This window comes from Cryptotermes secundus, unplaced genomic scaffold (assembly GCF_002891405.2).
Source record: "Cryptotermes secundus unplaced genomic scaffold, Csec_1.0 scaffold443, whole genome shotgun sequence".
In the NCBI taxonomy this organism is placed as follows: domain Eukaryota; kingdom Metazoa; phylum Arthropoda; class Insecta; order Blattodea; family Kalotermitidae; genus Cryptotermes; species Cryptotermes secundus.
In genome coordinates, this window is record NW_019731576.1 from 212023 (window position 1) to 225311 (window position 13289).

At 36.6% G+C, this 13289-nt stretch overlaps 1 protein-coding gene across 6 annotated transcripts in view; it reads right to left on the reverse strand.

Moving 5' to 3' along the window:
• The window catches only part of LOC111867135 (meiosis regulator and mRNA stability factor 1), a 97912-nt gene that overhangs the window by 3071 nt on the left and 81552 nt on the right, over nucleotides 1-13289 (reverse strand). For 5 of the 6 annotated variants that reach the window (XM_023856679.2, XM_023856680.2, XM_023856678.2 and 2 more), the window contains 5 exons: nucleotides 11316-11583; nucleotides 8929-9090; nucleotides 7069-7178; nucleotides 4066-4188; nucleotides 721-1108 (listed from right to left, as the gene is read on the reverse strand). In XM_023856679.2, coding sequence (XP_023712447.1) covers nucleotides 721-1108; nucleotides 4066-4188; nucleotides 7069-7178; nucleotides 8929-9090; nucleotides 11316-11583 — 1051 coding nt within the window. The remainder of the gene's footprint in view (nucleotides 1-720; nucleotides 1109-4065; nucleotides 4189-7068; nucleotides 7179-8928; nucleotides 9091-11315; nucleotides 11584-13289) is intronic. The other variant, XM_023856682.2, reaches the window with a different exon arrangement.

The window sequence follows — 13289 nt, forward strand, 5'->3', positions numbered from 1 at the left end:
AATGCTGACATCCAGTGTAGTGCTCTTCCATGACAATGTGTGTGCATACAGCTGCTCACACTTGAGCACTGCTGGAGCATTTCAACTGGGATTTGTTTGACCACTCTCCTTACAGCCCTGATCTCGTTCCGAGCAACTACCACCTGTTTACCTACATGAAGAACTGCTTGGGATCACAGTGTTTCTACAATAATCAGCTGATGGGAGGGTGTCAAAAACATGGCTGAGCTCACAGGTGACAGACTGCTATGATACAGGCATGAAAAAACTTATTCCCCAACATGACAAGCGCCTCAATTCTAGCAGTGACTGTGCTGAGAAGAAGCTTAAGTATGTACATATTTTTTTTATTTAATAAACAACACTTTTTCTCACTGCTTGTTTTGTTAACAGCTCACCACAGGTTACTTTCCAAATAACCCTCATATTAATACACGCGTGCCAGCAGCAGCAGAAATCAGCTGTCACGTGTTGTTTACTAGCTCTTGGGTAGTAACAGCTCCCTATTTTGTGATGTCATCATGCATTTACTGTGCAGTAACCTAGCAATGGGTAATTTATTCTGGCCTTTATCACGATATGATAAAAAGTATGGCAACCTTACACTGTAAGAATTTAACACTGACAGAGGTTGAGTCTATGCTAATTAATCCATGAACACAGAAATATTTTAAAGAGTCAAACAACCGGAACCTTCAGTGTACAGAAGTGCAAACTTACACTTAGTTCTGTTTGGAGTGCTGAGTCCACTATCCACCAATTTGATGCTAACATTTGAACTGTCAAGACTATCCCCAGCTGTAGACATAGCTCTTCCATTTTTGTGATCTGTATCTTTATCTGCATCACCACTTGCTTTGGGGCTCCACTGATCATCCTCAGGACCGTCTGATGCCCTTGTGTTCGACCTTGATCCAATAAGCTGTGGGAGTGGAAGTTCACTGGGATCAGGTGGTATAACATGGGGTAAACAACCTGAAGGAAAATGATAGGATGGGGAAGAGTTCAATGATGGAGGGTTGGAATGTGAAGGCAACAGAATCTTTGCGGGAGACATGATATTTGGAGTGACCATCATAGCCTTAGGCCATGGTGACATGGATCCTCCCTAGAAATTAAGCAAAAACATAACAGTCATCATCTTTCCATCTCAGAAATGCACCAAGTTAGATACAGATGTATTTTTGTTTGCATTACATTTCCTCAGACATCACCAACATATAACAAGCATAACTGTATAAAAACTATCAAGTATGCTAATAACCTTCAGTGCGTTTCCTTTAGGCACTATATCTGTATTACCATTCAACTCTTTCAATGCAACAATCAATTAAACTAACAGTAAAATATCCAGGGAAGGCCAGCATTGATTACCTAAAATCTCTGCCTCTAGCAGATCTGCAATTCTGACTGTACTCTTACAACAGAAATGAAAATAACAAGAAACAACAGAAATAAGACTAGTTTTCCAGTGATTTTTATAAACATGTAGATAATCTTCTTCTTCCTTAGGTGTTATCACTTTTTGTGGGTCACCTAACTTGGGTAATAATGCAAAATAATAATACCTAAAAAAACAATAGAGAATGAGGAGGAATTTTTTAGTAAAGTTCAGAGAGCTTGGAAGCTGCTGAAACAGACATAAAAAATTATACTGCAGTCAACAGTTTTATTTCAACAGCTGCAAAATTCAGCAAAAACAGTGTGACATGATTTCAGTTACAAGGGGTTTGGAGACTGACAGCGAAAGGTTTAAGATAATGAAAGGACATGGGAATGTCTGCACATAGATCACCCGCCATGGGCCTTGGAATTCAAGTCCATCTGCATACTGGCTCCAGGACCACAAGTAGAACAGATACCTACAATGGAGTAGGAAAAGAATACACCCATACAAACTTGAAACTGAGCAAAAGTGATAAACTTAGTGTACAGTCAAGAAGCTCAGATAATGCTTAAGTAGTTTATGCCACATATCTTTCTCTGGATCAATGTGGGTAAACTACAGCGACCACAAGTAGAACACATAACTACAATGGAGTAGGAAAAGAATACACCCATACAAACTTGAAACTGAGCAAAAGTGATAAACTTAGTGTACAGTCAAGAAGCTCAGATAATGCTTAAGTAGTTTATGCCACATATCTTTCTCTGGATCAATGTGGGTAAACTACAGCCCACATGGCTGCAGAAATACTAAATATTAATAATATCCCTTTAATAATTATTAATGTGAAATGCAGTGCAGAGAAAGTATTGTTAACATAAAAATAAACAAAATAAATAAAAGTGCTCAACATATATTTAAATGCTAGGGTAACTTGGCAATTGTCACACCTACAACTGAAAAAGAGAGACAAGTGTGACCCACTCCAGACTCCGTTTAAAGAGTGTCCTAAGCTCCTGAGGACACCAGAGTGTGGGATATCCTGAGTGAATTACCTAATAATGCACATTGAATATTTCAGTAGATTACCTCTATAGAGTATGTTTAATCAGTAACAATAACCAGTTGATGTTTAATGATCTCTGAACTACATTTCTTTTCCTGAGGCTTTCTGGTCTGCAGTCACTTTGAAGTAGATCAATCAAGCCCCCAAGTATAAAATATTTGCCCATCCCTGCTACAGATGTTTTGAGTGAACAGAGGGAACAGCCAAATTTATAAATAAAGTGATATACTGATGCAATAAAAACAGTCTTTTTAATGGTAAAGACTAACAACTCTAATAGATTTAAACAAGAGGTATATGAGTCATGTAGAACATCTCTAAGAGAGTTTACGATAAGATTTATTCAGTTCAGGTGATTCATTACATTCAGAAAAGTTCTCCACTTAAAATGTTAAATATAGGAATTTTATTTGCAATTCAGTCACCTTTTTTTTTACTGGTAGCACTGGTGAATAGGACCCATCTTTGGATTATGACTTGAACTCGTTCTTTCCAATGGCCAATTGCCAGTTGGATGTTACCCTGTGTTACTAGGGGCCATATATTTTCTGTTCTTTATTTAATACCTCCAGAGAGGTATACCTCTCTTAATACCTCTTACATATGCCAAAACAAGTTGTATGAACAGTGAGGCAAATGAGTGTAATGTAACAGTATGACAACATCCACATAGCCATAAAAACTCTACAGAATGTTAGGAAGACCATGAATAAACACTAAGAGAAAAGAAAAATCACATTCAAGAGTCAACCATGGCCTCCTAAAGACAATCACAGTAAAAAAAATAAAAGTCTTTATTGACTTCAGACTGCCACAAAATAGATTTGTATAATTTTTTTAATGCAGTGTTCTATTACAACACATTTTATATATATATATTTTTTCATTCAGAATGTACAACAAAAGTAAACACTGAAGCCTAATACTCAATGTGTATGCATTCAGTAGGCTTATGTACTTTTCGACTTATCATCAACCGAGTAACCATTATGAACAGAGAATAAGTTGCATGAGAATTTAATGTTTCTTTGCTGCAGAGTTCATCAGTCTTGTTTATTAATTTATACTTCCTTCTACTGAATGCACCTGTTTGTGTACAATTCACACCTTCACAATCCTGTTTCATTATAACACCAGTGTGTCAATGTCTCCAAATTATGCTAACTTATACTGTTGTGTATACTTGGCTATTATGTGGCGATACAACATTCTCAGAGTTGGATGCCTGCCTCATTGCATTTTGTTGCCAACTTTCATTTTGGAAATCAAAATTCCTTATTATACAGAGCAAAGAACATGATGTGGCTGAGGACTGAAATGTTCAAATTGGTATTACATGATTCAACCACGAACAGTGGGAAATAAACCAGCTCATATAACATTATTTCTAAGAAACATTATGTATGCATCCACAAAAAAACAGCTCCTCTTAAAGTGTTATGGCTATATTTCTCTCCTTGTTAACAACTTACAAACTTGTCTGTAACATCCTCAAGACACCTCTTTTGAAAAATCTTTTTATTACAATTAAAACTGGTGCATGTTGTGCATTGTTTACTTTAAGGACTGGACCATTAATGCGAACCACTACATGACAGCTGAAAAAGCATACCGTATAAGCACTGAAAGCTGTTGAGTGGCAGTAAGGAGCATATTGTGGTGGGCTGGCACCTCCCCACATAGGCCCCCATGTTGAGGATTGGTGTTTAGGGCTGCATAACTTCTCTGATAAAGCCTGAGGGGCATGCAAAATGTTAAAGCAATTAGCAACCATTACATGCAATGAAAAAAATACTTACTCTTGTAATAAGTAACAAAGGCACTGAAAACAATAACACTACTATCATGCAGTACAGGTACAGGAAAAGTCTGACATAACATGTACAGTCAATAATGTGAAAACCACTTTGTCTGCAAGTATTGACATTTTCATGATATGTGAAGTCTAATATACTACACTAAGGAGACTGTTTATAATTGACTATTTGTGCATTCTTCATGTGAGATGGCATTAAATGTCAACCTACTCACATTATTCAATACCATGTAGGATTGGACAGGAATCCAGGAAAGAGCAGGGAAAGGGAACCGCATAAAAACTTATATAAGACATGACGAAACTTCCCACTGAATCCTTAACAGACATTACAGTACTTTATAAATAAAAAGAAGATTAAATTGACTGTTCTCAAACATAATACACAATGGAAACCAAAAAATGCTGTGCATTAAAAATGACTGAGACCACAGATGGCGAGCACTGGTATTAGACTCTTATAGTTGCTGTGCTTGTTCCACTGTTCCCAATTTTGCATTAAATGTATAAAAGATTATCATCTCCATTCAGTGTGATTGATAAAGGTTTTTCTCCTTTTTAAACTTTCATCCTTGACATGTTTCAGTTGGAGCGACCATCATCAGAAGGATATATCAATACGTGCGGAAACTGCTATTACCATGTGATGGGTAATTATTGATGCATATACACATACAATACCATTACAATGTCATGAATATAAAATGTTAGCCTTTAATAATTAAAGTGATGTGCCTGAATTTATTAAAATATTTATATTATTATAATTAGTTGCTTTACAAGTGTGGTTTAAAAAACTCTGTTAAGATCTAGAACAAATCTGGTTCGTGTCCTTTATACTGATGGAGTTTAATCTCTTATACTATTGCTAGTGAGACGGACCAGGATGAACCAAATAAAAAATTGTATTAAATGTACTTAAAGGAACTGTCAGAGTTATTACATTCAAATGATTTTCCTTCATTTGTGTCAAGTGGAAACAATTTATGCAGTATTATACAATAACTGTAAGTTGCTATTAAATTCTTGTAATACTGCTGATTAGTGAAAAAGCTGTAAACATAAGTATGTTCTAAAGAGTTCTGATAATTGTAATACTTGGGATTACTGGGCTTTTGACTTTTTCCATTGTCCAGTATTCTAAAGAATAACACTTTCCAGAAACTGATCTGTTTCTGTCCTCAGCTGAAAGGATGAGAGGCATCTACTTATTGGGTTTGTTACAAACAGTCAACCTCAATTATTGGATTGTTATGAATCAATTACAGTTTATGCTGCTTAAGAAACAAACTACATAAACCACATATTTTAACCCAAGTGAACTACAATTTCTTAATGTTTGAATCGCTGTTCTCCCACAGTCCATCTGTGCCGATTGATTTTTCTTATTTTCCCTCAATCACTCCTACAATTGTAATGTTACATAACATTAGCTGAAAACTCCATGTATCATGCCAAGATCAGATATCAGCTTCTCGTCTGATCAGTGCATAAGGTAACGAGGAATACAAAGTTCAACTCAAGCTATCTTGTGCTCAGACTCGGCCTTTGGATTGATCATCACATCTCAGCCATCACTACTACTATTGGTTCATGGAGTACTTACAAATAACATGATGCTCACAACATTAGATCTTAATCATAGAATAGAAGCTACAGACACCACAGTGCTAGAAATGCTCCACGTTCAATCCAAGAGAGTCTGTCACTTCTCCATCTTCCACAATTACAAGAGGTACATGTGAAACGTCATTAAGAGTAGTTTTTTCTGCTGATGTTGCTTCATTCAATCACGGTTAAAGAAACAATACAAATGATTACCAAAAATAGTTTGTGGACACTGTACTTGACCGAAATGTAAATGATTTTAGTGAACAGCCTGAGACCAGAATACCATTCACTCTATTCACACATCTTTATCCTAAATCCTATGGCTCATAACTGATACTAAGATACACCCTGCATACAAACAGTGGCCTCCAGGATCTTAGTTAAGAATTAACACTCCAACTTCTATATCGCAACAGCAAAATTACCAAGTGCAAAAGTTCATACACTGTAAGTTATTTTAAGACAGACCACCTGAAAATAAGATATACTCTTAACTATGGAGTTTATAGTAATCAGCAGATCAAGAAATTCTTTGTTATTGGGCTTAAAAGTTTGATCTATCATCAAAGAAGCTTGCCACTGGATGCTATCCTGAGCAAGTTGAATCCAGATCCTCACATACCATCTCTTTAAGGCTGGGGCCACATGAGTGCACAAAATGTGTCCGTTGTAATGAACGTACTTTATGACGGACATTGCTGAGGACACCACACAGTTGCAGAGTGCGGTGCATAGTTTTTTGTCTGCAATGAAGCCAGAAGAAAGCGTAGCATTTGCCTCTCCTGTTTATTTCTACAAGGGACATCACGACGTTCATTACAACGGACGCATTTTGTGCACTCGTGTGGCTCCAGCCTAAGATGAATCTTCATATCATCCTTCCACCTATACTAAAATATATCAAGTAATCTACTTCCATGAGACTTTCCAACAGAACTCTGCAGAGAGTGTAAACTCAGAGTAAACATGGTTCAACATCGTACTTAACATTGCAATTCTGTTAATTACCCTCATAATACATCTGAGTTTGGTTTACAAATGTTGGAAGATGGTTTGTTCCTGATTCCAAATATATTACAGTTTAACTTTCAATGAAAAATGGCTGAAATGTCTTATACTGCACAAACAGAACTGCCCATATTTAAAACTAAGCCATGTGATTCACTAACTACTGATGTCATCACTTACCTGTGACTCTGGTTTCGGAGAACTGGGTGAATCAAACATGCCATTGCCCAATATACTCTTCAGGAATTTATCAGCAGAGTTCTCTGCTTCTGACAATTGCTCTTTTGACTCTGGAATGCACATATAATTTATGCCTCTGTTAAACTCAATTTATTTGAACAAATATGTTACATATATTTAATATTTCTTCCCCCACCCTTTCCACCCAACTGTTACAAGATCTTTTCATTTTTCTTCTTTCTTATTGACATGCTGACACTTTCAATTCGTTAAGCTGCTTAGAAACAGGTGCCAAGAAAACAACTTTTCTACTTCTGAAACTAAAATGTTCATTAATTTGTAGTTACAAGAAATTACTATATACAGAGAGGTCCAAAAAATGTACTCACTCTTTGATAGTCAATATATTTGGAACAAAATGACATGTAGTTACAATTCTTGTGCAGTAGTGTAGTGTAATGTTTTCCGAACAGATGGCGAAGGTAACATGAGTCACGTCAATGGCATGCCATGTTCACGCTGTGAGCAGAAGACAGCAACAACAATGGCTGAAAGGTTGTTCTTTGAGCAATGCAAGGCTGTTTTAAAGTGGTACTGGAAGTACGTAAACATTAAAGAGGTACAACGACAATGGCAGAATGAGTTTGGAACTCAGCCACAAACATATTGAACAATTGCCCGTGTTCGGGATAAATTTCAAGCCGACAGTACTGTTCATGATGTGCATAAGCAAAGATCTGGGTGACCACGGATAGTAACAAGTCCAGCTTCCAGTGCTGTGGTGTTGCAACACTTTACACGATCACCGAAAAAATCTGTGAATCAGTGTGCACGCGAAAGTGGGGCAAGCCGATCAAGTGTGCCTACAACAAGATGGTGCTCCACCTCACTACCAGACACTCTACCCGGACGATGGATAGGTTGAAGAGGTGCTATTGAATACCTACCATGGTCTCCAGACCCAACACCTCTTGACTTCTACCTATGGGGAACCTTGAAGGATGAAGGTTACTGACAAAAGCCAGCTACACTGAACACGCTACGAGAAACCATTGAAGCGTCATGTGCAGCCATCACACTGGACACATTGACAGCTGTAGTTCACTCAGCAGTTTGGTAGCACAAAATGCAAAGAATGAGTCTGGCATTACAGCATCTCAATCGCTACCATGATGGACATGATATGCTAGCCCAAACTGTCACAGGTGATGAGTCTTGGGTTCACCATTACCAGCCTGAGACAAAGCGTGCGTCAATGCAGTGGAAACAGCCTGCGTTGCCCAAAAAAATGTTTAAAGTGACACCATCCTCCAGGAAAGTGATGCTCACAGTCTTCTGGGATCACAAAGGCATACTGCTCACCGCATTTCAGCCTCAAGGACAAACCGTAAATGCCGACTCCTACTGTAACATCCTCAAGAAACTTAGTAAGGCCATTCAATGCAAGCATGCAACCTGTCATGCATTATGAGGTAGGCCATGCCGTGTGAACATGCCTGGTTCCGACAGCAGCCCAAAGAATTTTATGCTGCTGGATTTTGTGGGCTTGTAAAACGATGGGACAAGTGCCTCAATGTACAGGGAGATTATGTTGACAAATAAAAGCATTTTTCAAATCATTACTCTTATTTAAGTTCTATATCTATTTGTAACTTACTTACTGACTTACCTACGTACAATAACTTAACTGCCCTAAAGAATGATAAATATAAGAACACAACCCCAAAGCTGCATAGTGATAACTTTCACTGTAACATGTGCTAGTCATTCCCTGGCTCTTATACTGACCTGAAGCATCTACTGAGTTCTGTTTAACACTTGTGGCTGATATAGAATAACATAGAGGACAACAGATGATACCTGTCAGGAATGCTGTACCTGCTACTACTCCTTGTCCTTCTGATGCTAATAGTTGACTGGCCTCAACTGGATGAACTTCAGAGTCTCCACTGGACAGATCATTGTCATCATTCTGTGGTCCACACTGTTTACTGAAGTTGGCAGGAAGGGGTATCCCCACAGCTGGAAAATACAGAATTAATGTAATGTTGGAAATTCTGGAGCACAATGTACAAAAATGATGCATGTACATTTGTAAAGACACACATAAATAAAATAACTCTTCAATGATACTTTAGTTCCTGTGGACACCTCCTATGTTTGTATGATATCCATTTAAACACTTTACTTGCATCAAACAATGGTCACCTTATGCACACTCTTCCCAACATAGTTAGTCTGTTTCACTGCCTGCAGCATCTTTCAAGACAAGGCCTCAGTATTTGTTTACATTTATTTGAATACCCTTGAAAATATTATCATCAATCAAACATGAATTTGAGCCATTATCAGTCAACTATAAATGCCACCTTCCCTGAAGACCTAAATGAACTTTCACACATATCTCTGCCAGAAAATGTTTCAGATCAAGTTTAAGCACATTAAAGCTTACTGTTTACAGGGTTCCCCAAAAAATACTCTTATTAAATGCTCAGTAAGACATGAGGTCCCTAAAGTGCACAGAAACTTTTGGCACTCCTTAGAAAAACATGATTTGTTGAATTGAATTGAATTTATTTACATTCTATAAATCCTAAGCAGGTTAGTACCTTTGGATACAGAACAAGTCAAAAGGTTACATACATAAGTACAGGCAATTTTAGCTTAAAAATTAATATAACTTAATTTTACATCATTCTCTATTTACATTGAAGTATTCATCTAAAGAGTAGAAGGAATGAGCATGTAGATAATTCTTTAACTCTGATTTAAACTTTTTAGTATCATTGCCCAAGTTTTTAATACTTTGTGGCAGATTGTTGAACACTTTTATGCCAGTAAAGTAGACTCCTTTTTGATATACTGATAAAGTTGATGAGGGTAGGTGGAAGTTATATTTTTGTCTAGTATTCATGTTATAGACATCAGAATTTAATTTGAATTTATCTTTGTTGTAAACAACAAATAGGAGAAGCGATAATATGTATTGCGATTGAAGCGGTAGAATTTTTAATTTCTTAAATAATTCTCTACATGAATCTCTACTTCTACATCCTGTAATGATTCTTATTATATTCTTTTGTATTTTAAAAATTATTACACTATGTGATGTAATACTTGTTGCTGTAGCCTGACCCTGTAATGTTTGAAGAGAAGATGGGAAAGATCTTTTTGAGTCTATTTGACCTGAAGATTCTGAACAGAGGGTTTCTGTTGTAAACTTGTGGGACCAAGAATGTCTTAGATTTCTGACATCTTTTTGTAAGAAATCTAATAGAAATAGAAGGAAAACTGGGGTGCCTTCATCCTCTTACAAAAGGAAGACCAAATGCAGAACCCATAAAATTATATCATTTTGCACAGAGGTACAATCAGCACTGGCCACAAAACGAAAGAAAGTTAAGTGTATACATGTGTTCAGCTAGCACTGGTCATCAAATTCAACAGTTCATGAAGATGGTATGTGAATGATAAATTAATTCATTGAGATATTGGGTTTTCGGACTTTATCCATCGTCAATGGATAAAGTCCAAAAACCCAATATCTCTATGTGTTATACACCACTGTCAGAATCCTATAGTAACTACTTGATAAATTAATTGTATGAAGTGACAAGTAGGACAGTGTGTATATCCTTCTTTCAAGCCTACCAAATATCATTCAAATTATGGAAAATTACATAGCAGAAGCAAAGGGGATACATACATGTATGCATTGAATTTTATAACAAATATGTATTAGAAAAAGAGAGCTTCTATTTTTCTTTATCATAAATTATAGTTTAATTTTTAATTGTGTGTATATGATACAGAATATATTCCACTTAGTGACTTTCTTCATTTTGTTTTATATTTAACATATATCAGTATTATTATGAAAGCTTCCAGAAATATTTAATGTCCAGAAAATAATTGTCTTGCTGCACTCTACAGTGCCAATTTAAATGAAGAGTTAAAGGATTACTGAAGTAAAAGTTCTAAATAAAGTACATATACAAAACGAGCATTTGGGTAACTTGTAGGACTTAGGAGAATTATCTTTGATCAAAGTACTGGAAGCACGTAGAAAATTCTCACAGGGTGTTGTTTAGTAAGACAAGAACTGTATGTGTTTGGTGAACAGAAGGCAAATGTTTGAGGCTCCTCCCATACATGTCATCTATTCTTGTCCCCAGCAGTCAATATGCATATTCATATCTTACCAAATATTCAAGTGAACAAATATACACAAATAATTAAATACTTACATGCCAGGTTCTTGTTCAAGACTAGTGTTTTCTTATTTGCTCTTCCGCGCAGTAGGACTGTATCAGGTATGGACTGAAGCAATGATATAACACTGGAATGTCCAAACTGTGTAGGCTGGCAAGCAATACCAAACATACGAAAGTACGCTGACTCAAATGCTGACAAAGGCAGGCGACCCTCAGATTCGAACAGCAAAAGGTATATGTTGCGTGCAAACATCTGTATTGGTGTAAGCTCCACAACAGTATCTCCACCATGTTTTGTTACCTGAAGAGGCATTTGTTTAAAGTGGGTACACTTTGAGAGAACAGAATAAAACATTTAACATACAAACTTAACAAGGAAACTATCTGATATAACTAGAAAACAGGGTGTCCTTAACAACTCTTGGTCAGCAACGCAGGATAAAGAATATACTATGAGTACACATTAATGTATGCCTTCACTATATAACTGAGAACATAAGTTACTCAAAACCTTTGACAGAAATAGAAGGGGAATTACACAGTGCATATACAATAAGCAATTATAGTAAAATCTATCATATGAATGGAAGAGTAACACAACACAGTGAGCACCCACTAAGCAAATATAATAAAACCTAAAGTTTTGCCAGAAGCACAGAAGAAACTGAATGCAGTGAAGACATACTAAACATAAACCTATCACATAACTTTATCTAAGAATATGACATTACAACTTCAAGCATACAGTTACATTACGTGTTTACGAGAAGTAAAAGAATTAACTGTTATAATGCACATACATCAAGCATATACTAAGCAAATACAGGAAAATCTATCATACACTGGCCTATCAATTATCCATTGTAATGGAGGAGAGAAACAGTAGGGTTAACTGAAAACAATGGATATGGTAATTAAAAGATGTGGAAATACCCACCATCCTTGTTGCATTCTACTTTGAAAATCACTTTTACTTACAAGTCCTGCTACTAGTTACTAAACAATAAGACAATTATTTCCAACAGAAGAAAGCAACCCTTCTTCAGCAACAGGTTGACAACAGAAAGTAATAAATAATAAAACAATGGTGAAAAGATGTTCAAGCTACTGTAAACTTTTGTGTACAACATCAGAAAATGATTCCTGTGTAGGACTTAATGTTCCAATAACTTGCTGAGAAAATATTTTCGATACCCCTGTCATTTCTGTTTGTCACCACATGACATATCATCATCTCCATCACCACTGTCACTAATTTCCTGTTTCTGGAAGCAGTAACTGCATATAATTATCACTTGAGAACTCGCATCTTCTGATCCATTCCACTGATTACACGGTTGTCTAAATTACTAACTGAAACTGAAATTTATAAATCCATCAGCATGCATGCTCTGATGTCAAAGCCTATACAGAAAGTTTATTTTCTTCGCTTGGCTGGTCAGCTGTTTGCCTATCCAGTCTATATACAAACAAAGAATTTGGTGATGAGTTCTATCTTGTGGGATACAATGCCATGTAGCCTGTTGGCAGTCAACTGATGTTTGAGAGAGCCATACCACCGCCAGCCGCATGGCTGAAGAGTAATGTAGGCATAAAGCAATCATATGCCAGAACAGAGAACCCTTCATAGAAACCACTGTGGAAATCTGAAATCCTGCAAAGAATTTGGTGTCTTCACTGTAGTTTGGTTCCAACTACATATCAGTATGGTTCACAGCTCTATGGTTAGAGACTACATAGTAATGGGGCTTGCAGCTTTCCATACGGTATACAGGAAATCACAAGTAGAATGTTTAACCTTTAAGAGCCTAGCAACACCGTATGGAGACCTTTAACCTTTAAAACGTGCGAATGTCACATACGAGCGGGGACCCAAAAATAACCGGAATTTATTTTTGTTATTTTTTATTTTTGCATTTTTATTGAACTGTATATTAGTCCCCTTCAAAGTACTGTCCATGTGCATTAATGCACTTGTCCCAACGCTTTTGCCACTGCTCAAAACAG